The 20,947-nt window shown below is 55.3% G+C and overlaps 3 protein-coding genes across 16 annotated transcripts in view; 1 reads left to right on the top strand and 2 right to left on the bottom strand.

Annotated features, from left to right (window-relative positions):
• The window catches only part of BORCS8 (BLOC-1 related complex subunit 8), a 34,224-nt gene extending 25,374 nt beyond the window's left edge, over positions 1 to 8,850 (bottom strand). For 2 of the 5 annotated variants that reach the window (XR_002481354.1, XM_021707359.1), the window contains exons 1-5: positions 8,726 to 8,780; positions 7,644 to 7,756; positions 7,219 to 7,283; positions 3,352 to 3,462; positions 1,058 to 1,131 (exon numbers count right to left, since the gene is read on the bottom strand). Coding sequence is in view for 4 of the 5 variants with exons in the window: in XM_021707359.1 (XP_021563034.1) it covers positions 1,071 to 1,131; positions 3,352 to 3,462; positions 7,219 to 7,283; positions 7,644 to 7,756; positions 8,726 to 8,762 (387 nt within the window). In the remaining variant the exon portion in view is untranslated. Of the gene's footprint in view, positions 1 to 1,057; positions 1,132 to 2,703; positions 3,463 to 7,218; positions 7,284 to 7,643; positions 7,757 to 8,716 lie in introns of those variants that run through there. The other 3 variants (XM_021707357.1, XM_008074666.2, XM_021707360.1) reach the window with 3 other exon arrangements.
• A 25-nt stretch (positions 8,851 to 8,875) lies between these two features.
• The window catches only part of RFXANK (regulatory factor X associated ankyrin containing protein), a 19,982-nt gene continuing 7,910 nt past the window's right edge, over positions 8,876 to 20,947 (top strand). The window contains exons 1-10 of one of the 10 annotated variants that reach the window (XM_008074663.1): positions 8,876 to 8,931; positions 9,582 to 9,716; positions 10,222 to 10,416; positions 12,082 to 12,165; positions 12,297 to 12,362; positions 12,581 to 12,681; positions 13,138 to 13,263; positions 13,666 to 13,732; positions 14,068 to 14,148; positions 15,630 to 15,854. In XM_008074663.1, the coding sequence (XP_008072854.1) occupies positions 10,230 to 10,416; positions 12,082 to 12,165; positions 12,297 to 12,362; positions 12,581 to 12,681; positions 13,138 to 13,263; positions 13,666 to 13,732; positions 14,068 to 14,148; positions 15,630 to 15,700 (783 nt within the window). In that variant the 5' untranslated portion in view covers positions 8,876 to 8,931; positions 9,582 to 9,716; positions 10,222 to 10,229 and the 3' untranslated portion in view covers positions 15,701 to 15,854. Of the gene's footprint in view, positions 8,932 to 9,388; positions 9,717 to 9,901; positions 10,417 to 12,081; positions 12,166 to 12,296; positions 12,363 to 12,580; positions 12,682 to 13,137; positions 13,264 to 13,665; positions 13,733 to 14,067; positions 14,149 to 15,629; positions 15,855 to 20,947 lie in introns of those variants that run through there. The other 9 variants (XM_021707352.1, XM_021707351.1, XM_021707356.1 and 6 more) reach the window with 9 other exon arrangements.
• Positions 15,432 to 17,028, bottom strand: NR2C2AP (nuclear receptor 2C2 associated protein). Its single transcript, XM_008074665.2, has 5 exons — positions 16,991 to 17,028; positions 16,788 to 16,878; positions 16,482 to 16,587; positions 16,343 to 16,410; positions 15,432 to 16,036 (listed from the first exon to the last, which is right to left on the bottom strand). Exons 1-5 carry the CDS (start codon positions 17,026 to 17,028, stop codon positions 15,917 to 15,919), a joined length of 423 nt encoding a protein of 140 aa, XP_008072856.1. The 3' UTR covers positions 15,432 to 15,916.

The raw sequence follows: 20,947 nt of genomic DNA, 5'->3' as shown, positions 1-20,947 counted from the left end.
CCGCTCCCGGCCACCGCAGCCTTGACCTGTTGGGCTCTGGCGATCCTTCCACCTCAGCCTTCCGAGTAGCTGGAATTGCAGGCATGCAGGCTACCACACCTGGCTGATTTTTTGATTTATTGTAGACATGAGGTCTCGCTGCCCAAGCGGGTCTCGAACCCGCGGGCTCAGGCAATCCACTCACCTCAGCCTCCCAAAGGCGTGGGATGACAGGCTGAGCCGCCGAGCCCGGCTCTAGGATTTGTTTGGGAGGAGGGACTGATGTCTCACTCCATTGCCCAGGCAGGAGTGTAGCAGCATCATCACAGCTCACTGCAGCTCACTCTCCTGTCTCAGGCAATTCCTCCACCTCAGCCTCCCCAAAAGCTGAGACTATGGGCACGTGCCACCATGTCTGGCTAATTTTTAAATTTTTTTGTAGAGATGAAGTCTCACTATGTTGCTGAGGCTGGTCTTCAACTCCTGGGCTCATCGAATCCTTCTGCTTCAGCCTCCTAAAGTCTGGGAATTCGGGCATCAGTCATCACACCTGGCCATGGGTAGGTAAATTCTAAACCACTACATTTAGGGATGGCTTGCTTGGGGATGGTTTGTCATGCAGCAACAGCTGACTGCTACCATGTACATCCATCACTGTACTTGTCACCTTTACAGGAGAGAGGGGAACCAGAGAGGGGAAGGAACTTGCTCAGTGGAGGGAGGATTTTAGAGCTAGGAAGGTAACCACCATGCTGGACTCCACCCGAGGCTGCTGGTGTGCGGCAGGACCGGGAAAATGAGGGCTCTCCTCTCAGCTTTGGTGGGGGGGGGGCATGTGTGGGACTGATAAGAGGCAGGAAGATGGCGGAGAGAGAGCGATGGAGATGGACTGACCAGGTCCTTGAGCAGCAGAGTGGAACATTCTGGGGCTACAGGGACCCCTCCACCTCCACTCCTGAAACCACCCCCCATGCTCAGGAAGAAAGCTCAAGTGGTTAGACAGGCAGGCCCCTTCCTGGATGCCCCATGGGCAGGTTAGGCAGAGCAGAGAGAGGCTCACAGCTACCATTGCACTGACCTGGGTAGGGGGGCTAAGGGGCCTCCACGTCTCTTCCAAAATCAGGCTGAGGAGGGCGGGGCAGTTCCTCGGGGCTGGAACAAAACATGTGCAGCATCTATGAGGTCAAGGCCAGAGGCCGTGATGCCTGCTCAACTGGGCTGAAGTGTGGGTCTGGGTCAGCTTCAATTCCCCAAGACCCCTGGCCTAACCTCTAGGACATACCTTTATTTATTTATTATTATTACTATTTTGAGTCGGAGTCTCACTCTGTCACCTAGGCTGGAATGTAGGGGCATGCTCATGGCCACTGCAGCCTCCACCTGCTGGGCTCAGGTGATCCTTCTGCCTCACCCTTCCAAGTAGCTGGAATTACAAGCATGTGCCTCCACACCCAGCTAATTTTTTTATTATAGAGATGAGGTCTTGCCAAGCTGCCCAGGCTGGTCTCGAACCTGTTGGCTCAGACAATCCTCTCACCTTGGCCTCCCAAAGTGCTGGGATTATAGGCGTGAGCCACCACGCCTGGCCATTTATTATTTTTTTAGAGATGAGGTCTCACTGTTTGCCCAGGCTAGTCCTGAACTCCAGGCCTTGAGTGATCTTCCTGCCTTGGCCTCCCAAAGTGCTAGAATTACAGGCCTGAGTCACCATACCTGGCCCAGGATATCCTCTTTAAAAATGATGGGTGGGGGCCAGGCACAGGGGCTCACACCTGTAATCCTAGCACTTTGGGAGGCTGAAGTGAGTACTGCCTGAGCCCAGGGGTTTGAGACCAGCCTGGGTAACTTGGTGAGACTTCATTTCTACAGTAAATCAAAAAATTAGCCAGGCATGGTGGCATGCACCTGTATTTCCAGCTACTTGGAAGGCTGAGGCAGAAGGATCGCCTGAGCCCAACAGGTTGAAGCTACAATGGCCGTGAGCATGCCACTGCACTGCAGCCTGGGTGACAGTATGGCTCCAATGCAAAAAAATAAAAAATAAAAAAGATGGTGGGACCAGTCACACACTTCAGAGGCCGTGGCTGGGCTCATGCCCATAGGACTGGGTGCTTCAAACTCACAGGGAGGTGCTGGCAGCACTTCAAGCTGCTACCAGTGTCTCACAGAAGCAAACTGCGTTTTTGCAACAGCAAACACAAGCAACGCGTGTGAAAGCATTTTGGAAACTACAAATTGGTAGTAAACGTCAAGGTTTTTGAGTGAACTCTAGTCCCAACTGTCAACACCAACCTGCAACACAGCCATCAGATGTCACCCCTCCTCAGCTGCAAAAGAGCCCAGGCCAACCCACCAAGCTACCCTTCGAAAAAAGAACGTCACACACTCACTCTTATGCAGGCTCAAGGCTTGTGTGTGTGTGTTTTGAGACAGGGTCTTGCTATATTGCCCAGGTTGCAGCACAGTGGGGCGACCATAGCTCACTGCAGACTGGAACTCCTGGCCTCAAGCAATCCTCCTGCCACAGTTTCCTGAGTAGCTGGACTACTGTTATGCACCACCATGCATGGCTCTGCTTTTTTGTTTTTGACAATTCTCAAGTCTTAGTTATCAGCAATAGCAACACAGATGTTCTTTCTTTCTAAATGCCTGAGGGGGAGGGCAGGCATGCCAGCCCCCGAACTTGCAGGGGCCAGACACAACCCCAGGTGATCTTCTGGCACTTGTGTGTGTTCATATGTGTGTTTATTAAGTTATAATGAAAGCAACAAAAAAGGGCTACTTCTCCAAAAACTCTGTCCCTAGCATGCAAGAACTGAGTGCTTTTCATTTTCAGATCATCTGGTCCTGGGCTCAAAGCTTCCTGTAGCTCTGGTACCCCGGCCCCTACCCCCGGCTCACCGACTGGGGCCATACCAGCCTCCTCCATGTTTCTCGAACAAGCCCTGCAAGTCCAGCCCTGGGCACCCGCCCTCACCACACCCACTCCTGGAACTCCATTCCCTGGTCATCTGTCTGCCTGTTGCTCAGGCCACCTCCTCAGAGAGGCCCCAAGTCACTTTGCGTCCTGGCAGTATGCCGGAAACGCTCTTGAACGTTTCATGTTTATCTAGCTGCTGTGTCTCCCTGAACCTGCCTGTCTCGGCCACCCTGTGTCCTCAGCGCCTAGCCCAGCACAGCACACAGCAGACCCCAGGATCTGGTGCCGAGCGACTCAACTCTCCTGCTACAGATGCCAAAGGATGAGAGGAAGCCACCAGCCGCCACTGGACAAGGAAAGAAAGTTTTCTACTGAGCAAGAAGCGGCAGCTCCTGGCAGAGCTGAGAGACGTCCTCACAGCGAGGCGCTGAGCAGGGCAGCCCAGGTGCTACCTGTGGCCCTGGGCAGTGGCGTTCATGTGATCCCGGATGCTGATGGCCTGCTTGAGCAGACCCTCAACGCTGCGGAAGTAGACACCGCTGTCAACCAGGTTCTTCACAGCACTGAAACAAGAAGATGGCATGGTCAGCTCCCCGCACCAGCTGTGTACCCTGCACCTCAAGAGGCCTCCCAGAACTCAGTGAGCACCATGGTGAGGCTCTGGGCCTCCCTGATGGAGCCATGGGCTTAAATTTAATTTTTTTTTTGAGTCAGGGTCTCACTTTGTCACCCAGGCTGGAGTGCAATGGCATGCTCATGGCACTGCAGCCTCAACCTACTGAATTTAGGGGATCCTTCCACTTAAGCCTTCCAAGTAGCTGGAACCACAGGTGCACGCCACCATGCTCAGATAATTTATTTTATTCTTGTAGAAGTGAGGTCTTGCCACGTTGCCCAGGCTGGCCTTGAACCTGTGGGCTCAGGTAATTCTCTCACCTCCATCTCCTGAAGTGCTGGAATTACAAGGGTGAGCCACCATGCCCGGCAAATTTAATTTTTAATTTTTTTTCCTTTTTCTTTTGAGTTGGGGTCTCACTCTGTTGCCCAGGCTGGAGTGCAGTGGCATGATAATGCCTTGCCACAGCCTGAACTTGCTGTAAAGACAAGGTTTTGATATGTTGCCTAGGCTTGATTCAAACAACAGGGCTCAAGTAATGCTCCCACCTTGGCCTCCCAAAGTGTTGGGATTGCAGGCATGAGCCACAGCGCCTGGCCTGGATTTTATTTTAAATTTAAGAGGTGTATGTGCAGGCTTGTTGTGTGGATGTATGGTGTGTTGGTAAGCTTTGGGCTTCTATTGAGCCTGTCACCAGGTGGTAGGCATGGTACCCAACGGGTGGTTTTTCAAACTTCTCCCCTCTCTGCCTCCCCTCTTTAGAAGTCCCCAATATCTGTTATTACCATTCTTTGCCTGTGTGTGCCCAGTATTTAGCTCCCACTTACGAGCGAGAACATATGCTATTCAGTTTTCTGTTTCTGTGGTAATACGCTCAGGATGCTGATCTCTAGCTGCAGCCATATTACTGCAAAGGACGTGGTTTTTGGTATAAGTCCCACATTTTCTTTATCCAGTCCACCGTCGATGGGCACCTAGGTTATTTCCATGTCTTTGTTATTATGAGTAGTGCTGCAATGAACATATGAGTGCACGTGGGCTCAAATTTTAGATTTCACAGCTAGGCCTAGATGACATTTATGCAACAGAGCATGCAATGGCCAGACATGACTATGTTTCACTGCCACTGAAACATCTAATGTGTTGAAGGTGGTGTAAGTACATAAAGATGACCTGCCATCTTTCGTTGTAGGTGATGTATTCCTGCCTCTGAAGTAGTTTCTCAACTCTCCAGAAGCTCTTCTTCAGTCGAGTTTAGGTTGGGTCAGGACAGTTCCCCACCAACCAAGGGTGCACAACTTCAATGTGTGCCAAGGCTGGCACCAACTGCCGTCCAGCCACCATGGAAATGGCCCTCAGCCCACACTGGGGGCAAACAGCACAACTATGTAAAGTTCCCAAGCTCCTGAGGCAACAAAACACAACCTGGCAACACAGTCACTAGGAACTCAACAAAAGCCACCGGAAGCAAAGGTGTAATAACAGAAAGAAAGCCCAACTACAGGCGCAGTGGCTCAGCCTATAATCCCAGCACTTTGGAAGGCCCAAGTGAGTGGACTGCCTGATCCCAAGGGTTCAAGACCAGCCTGAGCAGTTGGGTGAGACCTCGTTTTTACAATAATTCAAAAAAATTAGCCAGGTGTGGTAGCGCATGCCTGTAGTTCCAGCTACTTGAAAGGTTAAGGCGAGCCGGGCTCGGTGGCTCAGCCTGTAATCCCGTACCTTTGGGAGGCTGAGGTGAGTGGATTGCCTGAGCCCGCAGGTTCGAGACCCACCTGGGCAAATTGGTGAGACCCCATCTCTACAATAAATCAAAATGAGCCGGGCGTGGTAGCGCGCACCTGTAGTTCCAGCTACTTGGAAGACTGAGGCGGAAGGATCACTGGAGCCCAGCAGGTCGAGGCTGCGGTGGCCGAGAGCGGTCACTGCACTCCAGTCTGGGCGACAGAGTGAGACTCCAACTCAAAAAAAAAAAAGAAAAGAAAGGCTAAGGCGGAAGGATGACCGGAGCCCAGCAGGTTGACGCTGGGGTAGCCGTGAGCGTGCTGCTGCACTCCAGCCTTGGCGACAAAGTGAGACTCCAACTCAAGAAAAAAAAATGCCAGGCATGATGGCTCACGCCTGTAATCCCAGCACTTTGGGAGGCTGAGATGAGAGGACTGCCTGAGCCCAGGGGTTCAAGTCCAACCTAGACAACTTGGCAAGATCTTGTCTCTACAGTAAATCACAAAAATTAGCTGGGTATCGAGACCCGCCTGGGCAACTTGGCGAGACCTCATCTCCACTATAAATAAAAAACTAGCCGGGTGTGGTAGCGCGCGCCTGTAGTTCCAGCTACTCGGAAGGCTGAGGAGGAAGGATCGCCGGAGCCCAGCAGGTTGAGGCTGCGGTGGCCACGAGTGGCCACTGCACTCCAGTCTGGGCGACAGAGTGAGACTCCAACTCAAAAAAAAAAAAAATTAGCTGGGTGTCATGGTGCGCACCTATAGTTCCAGCTACTTGGAAGGCTGAGGCAGAAGTATTGTCTGAGCCCGGCAAGTCAAGGCTGCGGTGGCCATAAGCATGCTGCTGCACTCCAGCCTGAGCGACAGAGTGAGACTCTAACTCAAAAAAAAAAAAAAAAGAAAGAAAGAAAAAGAAAAAAACCACCTGACTCAGTTATTTGCCAAGTTCTTGCCTTCGCCAGAAAATCTGATTTGTTCGTGAAATGAACCCTCTGGAATCTCCTATGTACTATGCATGAAAAAAGCGCAGACTGGCTGCCTCCTCTTTGTAACCTGGAGATTCAGAGGAAGTTAAACAAGATAAAAAATAAAACAGCCAGGGCAGGCATGGTGGCTCACATTGAAAAGCACTTTGAGAGGCCAAGGCAGGAGGATTGCTTGAATTCAGGAGTTCAAGACCAGCCTGTACAACATAACAAGACCCTGTCTCTACAGAAAATAAAAAAATTAGCCAGGTGTGGTGTTGCATGCCTGTAGTGTCAGCTAAGGCAAGAGGATCACTTGAGCCCAGAAGTTTGAAGCTGTAGTGATCCATGAGCGTGTTACTATACTCCAGCCCAAATGGCAGAATGGGACCCTGACTCAAAAAATAAGTAAAAGTTGCCAGGCATGGTAGCTCATGCATAATCCCAACACTTTGGGAGGTGGAGGCAAGAGAATTGCCTGAGTCCAGGAGTTTGAGACCACCCTGGGCAACATGGTGAGACCTTGTCTCTACAATAAAAATCCAAAAATTAGCTGGGCATAGTGGCACGCACCTGTAGTTCCAGCTACTTGGAAGGCTGAGGCAGAACACCTGAGCTCAGCAGATCGCAGCTACAGTGGCTGTGAGCGTGCCACTGCACTCCAGCCTGGGCAACAGAGTGAGACTCCAACTCAAAACAAAAAATTTTAAGATAAACAACTCTATCTGTGCTTTGCCTGCCCCCACCTGCTGCTGTCCACACCACAGCTTGGCTGTGGGAAGGGATATTGGTCCCTGGAGGCACCTCCCAGACTCCTTAGCACAGTCTCCTAAGACAGATGAGGAAGGGCTCAGCGCAGGGAAGGGGCCCGCTCAAAGCACTGGTCAGGCGAGTTGCAATGTCATCCACACACCTCCACAGAGGTAAGATCGGCAGGGCGGGGCTCCCCGGGCAGCCAGTAGGGACACCCCAAACACCCAGGATGGTCCTGGTGGGGGAAGCTGTGGCTCTCACCTGCAGGCATACTCCACGGTGTAGATGGCTCCCTGGCTCTGCTCCTCCCACCGCTGCATGTCGGCCTGTGAAGGTTAGAGGGACACTTAGCAGGGGAGGCCGTCATCTGGAGAGCCGCCCTTCCCAGATCACTTGGTCAGGACCCTCACCTTTCCTCCCACAACTTCCTTCCCCCACAGACCTGGGCTTTCTGTGACCACCTGGCCACCATGCCTCAGGGCCTTTGCACGGGGCTGTTCCCTCTGCCTGGCACACCTTTCCCTCAGATGGTCACACAGCTGCCATAACTACTACAGATCTTGCCGTCTCCTTCCAAATCTACCCCAGATCTGACCTGGCTCAGCCACCACATGACCCCCTGTTGGTGTTCCAGTCTTGGCTCCTGCCCCAATAGCCCAGGCTCCACCCAACAGCTCCCAGCTCACCTTGTGCTGTGCCAGCTCTGGCAGGGAGCGGCGCACATGTTCCTGCAGCCGGTACAGCGCCACGGATGGCTCGTTGGCCAGGACATAGATGCTCTCAGTGAACTTGTCTGTGACTGGGTCCAGGGTCAACAATAGGCAAGACAGAGCAGAGAGAGGACAAGGGGACAGAGCATCAACCTCCTGATTGCTCAACCTGCGAGCTCAGCCAGAGCAGAGAGAGGCATCCAATGTGTCCCCCAGCAGCTGGGTCACCTGTGGTCCCAGGGATAGGCTGAATTGGGGAAGATGGTCACAGCAGAGACACACTCAAGAGGACACGAGCACTTGCAGGGAGTCATTCACTGATGACTCACTGGTCCTTCACTGATTCATGATCTTCCCCCGAAAAACCTACTTGGAGTGGACACCGCTGCTGCCTACTCAGATCCTTTTGCCTTCTTTATTTTAGTTTTTTTTTTTTAATTATTTTTAAGAACGCAGGATTTATTGAGAGAACAGAAAAGCTCCCACAGCGAGAGGGGACCCAAAGGGGTTGCCCTTTTATTTTACTTTTTAAATTTTTTGAAGCGACCGGGGTTTCACTCTGTCACCCTGTTTGGAGTGCAGTGGCATGATCATAGTTCACTGCAGCCTCCAACTCCTGGGCTCAGGCGATCCTTCCGCCTCAGCCACTCGAGTAGCAGAAACTACAGGCGCCATCACGTTCGGCTCATTTTTTAATTGTTTGTAGAAACGAGGTCTCATTATGTTGCCCAGGCTGGTCTCGAACCCGGGTCTCAAGTGATCCTCCCGCCTCGGCCTCCCAAAGCTCTGGGACTACAGGCGTGAGCCACCGCGCGCGCTTCTGGTTATTGAATCCTTAAAACCATCCTAGGAGAAGGGGTTACCAGAATCCTCACTTTACGGATGACAAAACCAGGTAGAGACTTCCCACAGGTTTCAGAACGAACCAGCGGCCGAGCTGGGATTCGATGGCAGCTTAGTCACGGCTCCCTACACGCTCCCTTCACGCCCGCCCTCCGTCGGGTCGCCAGTTCGCGAGCTCCCAGCCCCTCACCGTCCCGCCCGGGGACCCGTACCACCTTTCTTCCCCTTGAGCTGCATCTCCGGCTCCTCCATAGCGACTACGACTACGACTCGCCGAAGCAGACGACCGGAGCCGGACGTCCGGAGGCTGGGCCATCTTCCTAAGCCTTCCCTACGGAAACCGGACGCGACACAGCTTCAGTTCCGGTACCAGTTGGCCTGCCCTCCCCGCTTCTCCGTCTCCCCGGACAGGACAGGGGCTGTAAGTGAGAGGCTGAGGCGAAGGAGACCCCGGGGCGGGTGAGGAGGGGATGGAGACGCCCGGGGGGAGGGCAAGGACTCCCTCCCCGAAACCCCTTTTCCCGGGGCAGACGAGTTGGAGGAACACTCCATGTACTGTCCACTTCGGGCCGTATGAACTTCCTCCTTTAGCCCCCTGCCGCCACCAAATCCCTGCCCATGCTCATAAGCCTCTGGGACGGCAGAAGGGACATTGTTGTGCAACCGGGCAGCCAGGGTACATCGCCCCTTTAAACTCCGGAGGGCCTGCCTACTTCCCTCCGCCCTCCTCCTAGAGAAAGCCACGCCCTCATCCCTAGGTTGAAGCCGATTGGCTCTCTCTGGAAACCTGTGGGCGAAGCTAGAGGTGTGGGGGGGGGCACAGGAGCCGTGAAATTCTCAGATCTCTTGTGGCCCCGCCCATCCCGTCCGGAGCGGCGAGGCGCAGGCGCCACAGCGCTACCAGCGCCCCAGCGGAAGCCACGCCCCTCTCCCAGTTCTTAAAGGGCCAGAAGCAGCTCTTACTGCTTGGGGCCCATCCGCACTTTTGGGGGGCGGGGGCGCGCAGGCGCAGTGGGAGAGGTCTGGGGTGGGGGTAGCGGTCGCGTATCAAGTTGCTTTCTGTCCCGACAGAGAAAACCAGGACGCTGAGTGTCCAGTCCTCCCCCACCCCACATCCCTTGGACGAGAAAAGTTTGTGAACTGGGGCCCTCAAGTTTGGGGGAAACTGGGCTTGCGGCGCGGGGGGAAGAGGAGGCTCGTGGGGAGGTGAGTGGACCTCCTGGGTCGGCTTGGGAGGCGCGGGTGGGACGAGAACTGGTCGCATCTTTGCCGAGCCCTCGTTCTGGGGACAGACACCCTCCCAAATAACCACGGCGAATGTTTATTCAGCTCTGCCCTTATTAGGTTCCCTGCTGAGCTATTCACAGACATGATTTATTCTAGGCCTCATTTTCATATTTTATGGAGGAGGAAACCGAGGCTCAGGGGTTAAGTCACACGCAGATAAGTCGCATCAGACACGAGAGGGAGAACCCAGACAGTTGACTCCAGAGTCCAGGCTTCTAAGCATCGCATGTTGCAGGGCCTTGGTGATGGGGAATAGCGGGCCTGAAAACCAGCTGGGCTCTCATTTTAATTTCCTTGCTGTGGTAATGAACCCGAGCCTCAGTTTACCCTCCCTCACAAGGCAAGGCTGCATATGCAGTTGGTGACTCCTTAATGATAGTTGTTGATCATTATTGTCATCTCTTCGATTCTGGTGCTTCCCCAGCTTCCCCGATGGAGCCCACCCAGCCTGCAGAGGACTTTATCTTGACCCAGCAGCCCCCTGCCTCAGAACTTGGGGTCCTTGACGACCCTGGAGAGGAAGCCCCAGATGGCTCAGACACTGTGGTCCTCAGTCTCTTCCCCTGCACCCCAGAGCCTGGGAATCCTGAACCAGATGCCAGTGTCTCCTCACCACAGGGTAGGATGCCTCCTCTGGGGCCGGATGATGGTGGAGTTTCGGACTGGAGATGGGACTGATGTCTTTATGGCCCTCTAGTAGGACATTTCTGTCTGCCCCCCCCAAAGGGTTGTTTGTTTTCTTTATCTTTCTTTACATATTTTGTATGTTTTTTATTGTGGCACAATACACATAACACAAAGTTTACCATTTAAACCAGAATTGCAGTATAATTCAGTGTCAGTATATTCACCTTGTTGTGTAACCACCTCCTTTTTCTAGTTCCAGAACATTCTCATCCCCCCAAAAGGAGACCCCCATCCCATCAGCAGTCACTGACAGCCACTAATCTGCTCCCTCTCTCTGTGAAGTTGCATGTTCTGGATGTTTCTATCAACAGAGTCGCACTCAACGTGGCCTTTTATGTCTGGTTTCTCTCACTCAGCATCGTGTGTTCGAGGGTCATCCACGCTGTGGCCTGTCAGTACCTCCCTCCTTTCTGTGGCCGAGTCCTGCCGTATGGTGTGGATGGACCACATTGTGTTTGTCTGTTCATCCTTTGCTAGACACCTGGGTTGTTGCCCTTGTGGTGACTTTGAATAATGCAGCTGTGTCTGTGTACAAAGGTCTACATACCTGTTTGTAGCTCTTTGAGGGCAGATATCTAGGTGTGGAATTGCTGAGTCAGATAGTAATCCTGTGTTCAATTTATTGAAGGATTGGCGATGTAATTTTTCTTTTAGAGTCTCTGTTGCCCAGGCTGGAGTACAGTGGCACACTCACAGCCACTGCAGCCTTGACCTACCGGCCTCAGGTGATCCTTCCGCCTCAGCCTTCCAAGTAGCTGGAACTACAGACACACGTTACCATGCCCAGCTACTTTTTAAAAGAATTTTTTGTAGAGATGAGGTCTCACCAAGTTGCCCAAGCTGGTCTCCAACCCGTGGACTCAGGCAATTCTCTCATCTCGGCCTCCCAAAGTGCTGGGATTATAGGCGTGAGCCACCGCACCCGGCCGGTGATATAATTATTTTTTGAGTTAGGGTCTCGCTCTGTCGCCCAGGCTGGAGTGCAGTGGCATGCTCACAGTTCACTGCAGCTTCCACCCCCTGGGCTCAGGCAGTCAATCCTTCTGCCTCAGCCTCCTCGGTAGCTGGGACTATGGGTGCCACCATACCCAGCTAAGCTTTTAATTTTTGAAGAGACGAGTTCTTGCTGTGTTTCCCAGGCTGGTCTTGAATTCCTGGGCTCAGCATTCCTCCTGCCTTGGCCTCCCAGAGTGCTGGGATTACAGGCATGAGCCATTGTACCCGGCCATTGTCTTGATCTCAGCGTCTCAGTGGTGCCACTCTGGAAGACCCTCCTGTGACTGCCCGGTCTAAAATGGACTTGCCCCATCTTTCCTTCTTTCTGGCCTCTTCTACCTGCTGCTTAATTCTCTTGACCACTTATTTCAACTTGAGGTTTTGTTCTTTCTGTGTGTCTCAGACACCCCCTGGGCTCCCTTGAGGGCAAGAGTTTTGTCGTGGTTGCCCAGAACACCGGGCATGGAAGAGGAAGGTGCACCTTGGGTATCTGAGAGTGGAGTCTCAGGCAGTCTTTGGTCACTCTAAGCCCCCCGGGTCTGCCCCAAAGCCCCAGGGACATATACCAAGGGGAAACTGAGGCCTTTCCTCCCCCTTCCAGCAGGCAGCTCCTTGAAGCACTCCACAACCCTCACCAACCGGCAGCGGGGGAACGAGGTGTCGGCCCTGCCGGCCACCCTGGACTGTGAGTGGGCCTCCATGGTCCCCCGTGGGGGAGGGGTGACAGGGTGGGAGGAGCCATTGTGGACAGAGGGTAAACTGAGGCACAGAGTGGCGACTGGACTGGTGAGGATTCTGCCTCTCTCCGGCCCCCAGCCCTGTCCATCCACCAGCTCGCAGCCCAGGGGGAGCTGAGCCAGCTGAAGGAACACCTGAGGAGAGGTGTGTGTCCACACGCATGTGTTGGCATGTCTGTGCCTGGGTGGCATGTGCAGGTGCTGTGCCCACTCAGTGCTGATGTGACCTAAGTGTCCGTGTATGTGTCCCTACATGTGTGTCCCCCTCCCCCAGTCTAACCCCAGCCCCTGCCCTGTCCCCACTCCGTTGGCATTGGGAAGAGGGGGCAGGGGTACAGCCCGGTGGTACCACCCCCCTACCAGGTGACAACCTCATCAACAAGCCGGACGAGCGTGGCTTCACCCCCCTCATCTGGGCCTCAGCCTTCGGAGAGATTGAGACCGTCCGCTTCCTGCTTGAGTGGGTGCGTCCCAGCCCAACTGGGGGTGTCTGGGGACTTGAGGGTGGGCCAGGGTCTCAGCTGCATGTGCGGGGCTCTTGTAAGATGGAACTCCAGACTGGGATTGGTGGCTCAGCCTGGAATCCCAGCACTTTGGGAGGCTGAGGCGAGTGGATTGCCTTAACCTGTGGGTTCGAGACCAGCCTGGACAATTTGTCGGGACCTCATCTCTACAATAAAACAGAAAATAGCTGGATGTGATCGGGCATGTCTGTAGTTCCGGCTACTCTGAAAGCTGAGGTGGAAGGATCGCTGGAGCCCAGCAGGTTGACCCTGGGGTGGCCATGGTGCCACTGCACTCCAGCCTGGGCGAAGGAGTGAGACTCCAACTCAAAAAAAGTTGGGATTTCAGGACACCACCTGTCACTGTTCCCTCTACTCCCCCACCCCTCCCATCGTGTCCCCCTCTACCCCCTGCAGGGTGCCGACCCCCATATCCTGGCCAAGGAGCGGGAGAGCGCCCTGTCGCTGGCCAGCACAGGCGGCTACACAGACATTGTAGGCCTGCTGCTTGAGCATGATGTGGACATCAACATTTATGATTGGGTGAGGCACCACCCATCCCGGGCACCTCACAGCCTCCTGGCCTCCACTCCTGCCTGCAAACATGTATCGAGCACCTGGAAGATGCCAGGCCTGCTCTGGGCACTGGGAACACAAAACAAACCCATTTCCAAGCCTCAGAGTTCCCAATCTGGGGGAGGCTGAGATGGAGTGAGTAGTGCTGTGGCGGCAGACACACGGGCAGCTGCAAGAGCCCAGAAGTGGCTAAGGGCAGTCAGGGAGGGCTTCCTGGAGGAAGGGCTGTCTGAGCTTGAGCTCTAAAAGATAAGGTAGATGGGGCCAGGTGATAAGCAGGACGAACCACATTAAATCGAAGGCCAGAAAGTACAGGAAACTGTGAAAACTGGGAAAAGATAAATGGTTGGTTTCCCCCGCCCCCACCAGAATGGAGGGACTCCGCTGCTGTATGCTGTGCGTGGGAACCACGTCAAGTGTGTGGAGGCCTTGCTGGGTAAGTGGGAGTTGGCTTGGGCCCTGGGGACCCCACCTGGCTCTGCAAGAACCCCAAAGGCAGAGGCAGGTCCAAGCTCTGCTAGAACAATTCTTGGGGGCAGGAGGGGGCAGGATGGCACCGGGGTCTGTGTCTGAGTCTGGCTAGCACGCTGAGCACCTGTCCACTCCAGGCCGCTGACCCTGGAGCCATTCTTTGGCAGAAGCCGAGGCTCAGGGAGGCCAGGCTTTGGTCCAAGGCCACCTGGGCAGCGGCAGACCCACAGCTGCATTGTGGGGTGTCCCGGGATCTCCCAGGCCCCCAGCCACCCCTCCAGCGCCTGTTCTGCTTTGCAGCCCGAGGTGCCGACCTCACCACAGAGGCTGACTCTGGCTACACCCCGATGGACCTTGCCGTGGCCCTGGGATACCGGAAAGGTTGGCCTGAGACACACAGGGCAGCGACAGGGTGCTGTAGGTGGGGTGCCCAGGACACCCCTCCAGTTGTCAGGTGCTGGCAGCCAGTGTTCATGTTGGCAGACATTGAGGACCACTGTGTACACGCCTTGGACACATCCCAGTCCCAGCTCTCGGGGCTCCCTGTGTGCTGGGGGAGGCAGGACAGGGTGTCAGTGACGGGGACCATGGTGTGGGACACACGCACTGAGGCCCCAGTCCAGCCCTGGAATAGGGGGGTCAAAGAGGGCTCCTGGGGGCCAGAGTGCAAGTGGAGCAGTGTCCAGGCAGGACAAACTTGCAGCAGACTGGCAGGCTGCGGACCCAGAGGTGGGCAGCCAGGCCACAGTGCGCAGGGCCACAGAGGCCAACCCTTTCTGTGGCGCAGGGTGGGTGTGAGCAGGCACTTTGGGCTAGAATCCCTGCTTCCCCTCTCATAGCACCCTGGCTTCCTATCCATAGCCTGGGGAGATGCCAGCAGAACAGACCCCCTGGGCTCATGGGGGACCAAGGGTCGGGAAATATCCCCCTCCTTCCTTCAGAGTTGATTCCACTTGGGATAGAATCTGTCTTCACCACCCTTTTCTTTTTTTCATAAAAGTCACAATTTTTGGCTAGGCATGGTGATTCAGGCCTGTAATCCCAGCACTTTGGGAGGCCAAGGTGAGAGAATTACTTGAGCAACTTGACGAGACCTAGTCTCTACAATAAATCAAAAAATTAGCCGGGCATGGTGGCACACGCCTATAGTTCCAGCTGCTTGGAAGGCTGAGGTGGAAGGATTGCCTGAGCCCAGCAGGTCGAGGCTGTGGTGGCTGTGAGCATGTCACTGCACTCCAGCCTGAGCGACAGGGTGAGATTCCAACTCAGAAAAATAAATAAATAAAACACAAGAAAAGTCACGGTTTTTTCCCCTACAAATCAAAATTTGGTAAGAAATATTTGTGCAACTCTGAAAAGCCTAAAAAAAATACAGTTTACAAACTCAAGGGAAGTTGAGGTTCCCGGGATATGGCCTGGACCCTGCTGACTTTGACCTGGAAGAGGTATGGATTCCTTCCGCTTTTTTCCTTTTTTGTTATTTTTTTATTTTTTGAGTCAAGACCTCACTTTGTCGCCCAGGCTGGAGTGCATTGGCACAGTCACAGCTCACCACAGCCTCAACCTCCTAAGCTCAGGTGATCCTTCCGCCTCAGCTTCCTGAGTAGCTGGGACTACAGGCACCACCAAGCCCAGCTGATTTTTGGATTTTTTTTGCAGAGACAATGTCTCGAACTCTGAGTTACAGGCATGAGCCACCGTGCCCAGCCTAGATCCCCTATGCTTAAAGGGGGTCCTCCATCCAGGTCCCAGGGCTGAGAGGCTCCCATGTGCCCCTGCCCCAAGGGGAGGGTGCAGGTTGGCCTGTGCCTCCACGGCCCCCAATTCCAGCTCACAGCCCACCTTTCCCTGCCCCATCTCAGTGCAACAGGTGATCGAGAACCACATCCTCAAACTCTTCCAAAGCAACCTGGTGCCCACCGACCCCGAGTAAAGGCCAGCTGCTTAGGACTCAGACACTCAGGGAACAAGATGTGATCCAGAAAAACCCCGTTCTGGGAAAACCGGAACCGGCTTCAAAGGCAGCTCCTGGACAGGCGGCGGGAGGGGATCCTTCCCAAGAAAAACCAATAAATCTTCTGTGCAGAGCTTGGAGGACGTCACTGTGCTTCCCGGAGGGCTTCCTGGAGAAAGCAGCCACCCAGAGGTCTCACGCTTTCTTCTCCCCCAGCACCCGCAGGTGGTAGACGACCACACGGCCAAAAAAGTCAGTGGTGTCCTCAAAGGTCACCTTCAGTTGGTCCACTTCTGCAGTTGGCACGGGGAAGGTGTGATCCCAGACAGTCAAGGGAAACGGGGCTTCTCATGTCCCACCTGCCAGCCGCTCACCCTCCCAGACCTGGGCCCTAGGCCTAGCTCACACACCACCAATGTGCTGGGCAACCCGGGGAAGCCACTGGCCCCTCTGAGCCACTCACACAGAACATGTAGTTCTCAGCCGTATTTTACAGATGAAGTGACAGAGACCTAGAAGTTACTTGTTCGAGGTCACACACCAGGCTTCCCACTCAGGCCTGGGTGAGCCCAAAGTTTTCAGAGCCCCAGACCACCTGACCCAGAGGCCAGCCCAGGATATCTGAAGCGAGTTATTGTCTTCAGGGTAGAATTCTGCAATCTTGCCAAGAGCCTCACTCCCCTGTGAACCTGCAGCAGAGAAAGGTGGCCAGCGGGTCCAGGAAGCCCCTTTGAGCACCCCCCCCGCGGCCTCCCAATACCTTCCAGGCAGCCCCGGCGACTGGAGAAGCCCCCCTGGAACTGGATCTGCAGCTGGGAGACACGGACACGCTGGGGAAACTCCAGCACCACCCACTGGGAGGGGCCCTGCGAGCAGACAGGGAAACAGGCGCCGGGTCAGTCCAGACTCAGAGCCCTGCCATGCATCTCATTCACACAGGCCCTGGGCATTGAGAAAGGGGGCGCGCACATGGTCCCCTCCTGGCCCTCCCCGCGAAGTTCTCAAGGCACCCTGGACGCCCGAACTGAGCCCCACCAGAGCTGGAGGGCCCGGGGAGGCGCCTCACCTGGTCCGAGCTCCAGCAGGTCTCCTCGTTCTCGTCGAACAGGTGCTTCTTTCCAAACTGCCGCGTGCTGCGGTGCAGCACCGAGCTCACCCTGGAGACGCCAGGGTCAGCGGACGGAGCCCCGGCCTCGGGCCCGCCCCCGGCGCCTCCCCCCGAGGGCTCGACCCGGGTTCGGGGCTCCGCCCCCACCCCCCAACGCTCACCTGCTCACCGTCTCGGGACAGACCAAGGAGTGAGGCATCGCAGTTCCACGAGACCTAGCCGGGCTCGGCCTGGGTTCGGATCCCGACGCCACCTCCGCCGCGGGCGGCGCGACCTCGGCCTCAGCCCGGCCTGCAAGTCCTCCCCGGGAGCTCGGGACGAGCACTGTCCCGCCCTCGCCCGTCCCAGCCCTGAATGTCGCCTCGATCACCCACGCCCCCGCGCAAAAGTTGGGGGGGCGTCGAAAACCAATGACCGGGGACCCAGGCCTTGCACAGGAAGTCGGTTTCCCTAGGCTTCGAGGGCGGCAGTTCCGTATCCCAGCCTCAGTTTCTCTGCCAGCAACGCAGGGAGCCCAGAGCCGGGACCCGGAACCGCGAGGCGCGGCGCACGCGCGATGTAGCTCAAGCCCCGCCCCTCTGTCGCTTAGGGGGCGTGGCTTTGTTTGGCCCCGCCCCTTCACGCTACATTCTTAAAGGGACCATGTTCAGAGATTGAATGTTCTGGAGCCGGAGGAGGAAGGTCGGCTGTGTGCCAGGCGCTGTCACTTGGCGCCCCCGGGTGTGGAGCACTGGTTTTGGAATCTGGGAGACTTCCCACAACGTTGTCGTCCTACTCCGGGGAGTCCACTGAATCCTTCCCCTAACTGCTGATGCTGCCTGAGAACTCCTGAACTTCACTGCCTCCCGGAGCCCAAAGAAAGAATTGTGGAAAAGGCCATGCTGTTGAGGGGATGAGTCCTCACCAATCCTGTGTCCTCGCTGGGACACAGGAGGCCTGGCCTCCAAATCTGTCTTTCCCAGAAACTGCTGCCTGGGACATCAAAGAAGGCTTCTTGGGAGAGGCAGTATACGAGGTGGGTTTTGAGCATAAGCAGGAGTTTGCCGAGCAAAATGACACAAAGCGTCAGACACCCTGTGCTGGGTAATGCTGGAGATGGCAAGAGGCCTAAGCTCCAGCCCTATCCCTGAGGAGCCCTCATTCTGCGCAAGGAGGTAGACACAGACACTCCTAGCCCCATGAGGTCAGGGGTGAGCCAGAGGGAGAAATGTGGCTGGAAGAACATGCTTTGTCTACCCAGAGGAAGGGATACCTCGGAGAGGAGACATTAGACTTGCACCTTTTTTTTTTTTTCTCTCAAAGATGAGCTCTCATTCTGTCACCCAGGCTGGAGTGCAGTGGCACAATCATAGCTCACCGAATCAGCCTTGAGTAATCCTCTGGCTTCAACCTCTCTAGCAGCTGGGACTATAGGTGCATACCACCACGTCCGGCTAATTTCTTTCTTTTTTTTTTTTTTTGTAGAGATAGGATCTCGCTCTGTTGCCCATGCTGGTCTAAAATTCCTGGCCTCAAGCAATCCTCCCATCTTGGCCTCCCAAAGCTCTGGGATTAGAGGTGTGATCCACTGCGCTGGCCAGGCCCACACCTTGATGGGTAGGCAGGAATTCACCCAGACAAGAGCTGGTGTGAGGAGGGTGTTCCAGGTAGGGAGAACAGCAGAAGCAAAGGCCTTTTTGGGTGCAAGTCCTTGGATTTCAATAAGTCTGTGGAGCCACTTCCCGCTGGGCCTGGGGCCGTCAGAAAGGTGTTGGAGAAAGGGCAGGACACCATCCGATCTGCATGAATGGAAGGTTCTGAGACACAGCAGCCCTGGCAAGAGGCTGTTGTCCCTGGCATTAGCTGAATAGTCCGGCCTCCAGCCCCTTTCTTCAAGGACTGGGGGATGGTCCCCCTGGCATCCTCCTCAGTCTGCTTACCACCCCAGGCGGGAGAGCTGGCGGAAAAACTGGGTCACCACAGAAGGGCTACCTCACCCTCCCCTGCCTGCCATGACTTTCTGCATCCAGACCTGGCTTTGCTGGTGTCTGGGCTGGGGCTGGAGGTGGCAGGAGGTGGCAGGAAGTTAGGAAGCACCTGGATCTTGGAGAATCCAGATATGGCTCCAATCCAGGCCAGACTACTACCACTCACTAGCTCTGTGAATTCGGGCAAGCATCTTGACCTCTCTGGGCCTCCGTTTCTTCATCCGTGAAACAGAGGCATTCTATTCATAGGACTGTTGGAGGACTTAGTGGTCTCTTTGGGTCGACACGTGGCAACAGTGGCTGGTGTTCGTTGAGAGCCCACTGTGTGTCTGACTTGAAGCCAGGTTTTGTCTTCGGCCATTGGCTCCTTCAACCTGCCGTGTCACACCCATTTTATAGCTGAGGACCCAGCGACTTGGCCAATGTTCCCAGTAAGGTTACCCCTGACCCCAGGGCTCTTCACACTATTCCTGGCCTTGGCATAGGACCGCCTTGCCCACTGGGAAGAGGCCAGCTCCAGACCCTCTTCCCGCCCCTCACCCCGTTGGCGCCTGGGCATGAAAGGGCCTCCTGTTTCTCCAGGGAATTAGCAGCTCTGGGCTCCCAGCAGAGCAGCCAAGAGTGGTCCATTCATTCGCCTGAGTGAGGAAAGACTAAGCACTCCCACCCCCACCCCAGGGAACTGGGCAGAGAGGGCTCTAGAAGGTCCAAAAGCAGCTTCTCTGATTCACTGGGGGAAACCGAGGCACCTAAAAGCAAAGTCATCTGGCCCAGGTCACCTAGGGAGATTGGGGAGTTCCCCCCACTGGGCTGAATTCCGCTTTTTTTTTTGAGTTGGAGTCTCACTCTGTCGCCCAGGCTGGAGTGCAGTGGCACACTCACAGCCACCACAGCCCTGTTGGGCTCAGGTGATCCTTCTGTCTCAGCCTTCCAAGTAGCTGGAACCACAGGTGCACACCCCCACACCCGACTAATTTTTTGATTTATTATAGAGATGAGTCCTCGCCAAGTTACCCCTGAGCTCAGATAATCCTCTCGCCTCCGCCTCCCAAAGTGCCGGGATTACAGGCGTGAGCCACCGCGCCCAGCCTGCTGAATTCTGCATTTTTCAGGGGGGAAATTGGAGGTTCAGAAAGGGGCAGGGATTTGCCGAAGTCACACAGTGGGTCTGTGGGGGGGCAGCCCTACCCATGCAAAAAGCAGGCCCCACTGTCCATGAGTCCTTCATCCCAGAGCAGGGCAGAGAAAGTCCTTCAGATAGCTTTGGGCCTCAGTTCCCCCACTGGGAAATGGGTGTGGCGTCACGATTGCTCCGAGGACTCAGCCTGGGTCGTCTGTAGGGGAGAGAGGGTGTGGCAGGGTGGCATCCAGAAGCGCTGGGTCTAATTCATCTGCTGGGTCCTGCAAGGTTCAGCTCAGAGTAACAGATGAGGACTCAGTGCCTGCAGGGGTTATGGGTCCTGGCAGGAGCAGGCCTATGGTCCCACTGGAGGTGACCTTGGGAGTGGGAGGGAGGTGCCTGGGTGTGGAGGGGCTGGCATGGACTGGCGTGGGAGCATCAGGGGCTGTGTGTGCCTGGCCAGTTGTGATGGTGGCTGGAAGAACTGTGTATCCCGGGGCTGGTGCCACAAAGTGAACTTGGTCACTGCTCACGACCTGTGGGTGTGTCCCCAGCTGGGAGTGTGGCTGGGTGTGACCCTCGTGGCAGATGGGCCCTGCCTGTCGCAGGGGTGGGTGGGACAGCAGCGCTGGGTCTCAGTGTGGAGGAAGTGTGGATGCGGCCTGGCCCACAGCTGTGCATTTGGCTGGTCAGTGAGTGTGACTTGTGTGTGACCTGACCAGGTTTGGTTGTGTATGCAATTTTGTGTGACTGGGTATAGTTGTGCATGGCCAGGTTTGGTTGTCTGTGTGATTGGATGTAGCCAAGTGTGGTTATACACATCTGGGTGTGGTTGTGGGTAACTTGGTGTGGTTGTATGTGACTGGGTTGGTGGTGTGTTGCTGAGTATGGTCGTGTGTGACCGGATGACCAGGCTTGGTTGTGTGTGTGGTTGAGTGAAGCGAGGCTGGCGTGAGGGGTTGGGCCTGTGTCCGGGGAGGATGCTGAGAGTGCCTGTGTGACGTGCATAGGAACTCCCAGCCACACAGATA

This window comes from Carlito syrichta, unplaced genomic scaffold (assembly GCF_000164805.1).
Source record: "Carlito syrichta isolate Samal-C Ts95f unplaced genomic scaffold, Tarsius_syrichta-2.0.1 Scaffold316824, whole genome shotgun sequence".
Lineage (NCBI taxonomy): Eukaryota > Metazoa > Chordata > Mammalia > Primates > Tarsiidae > Carlito > Carlito syrichta.
This window is presented reverse-complemented; position numbering and strand designations above follow the sequence as displayed.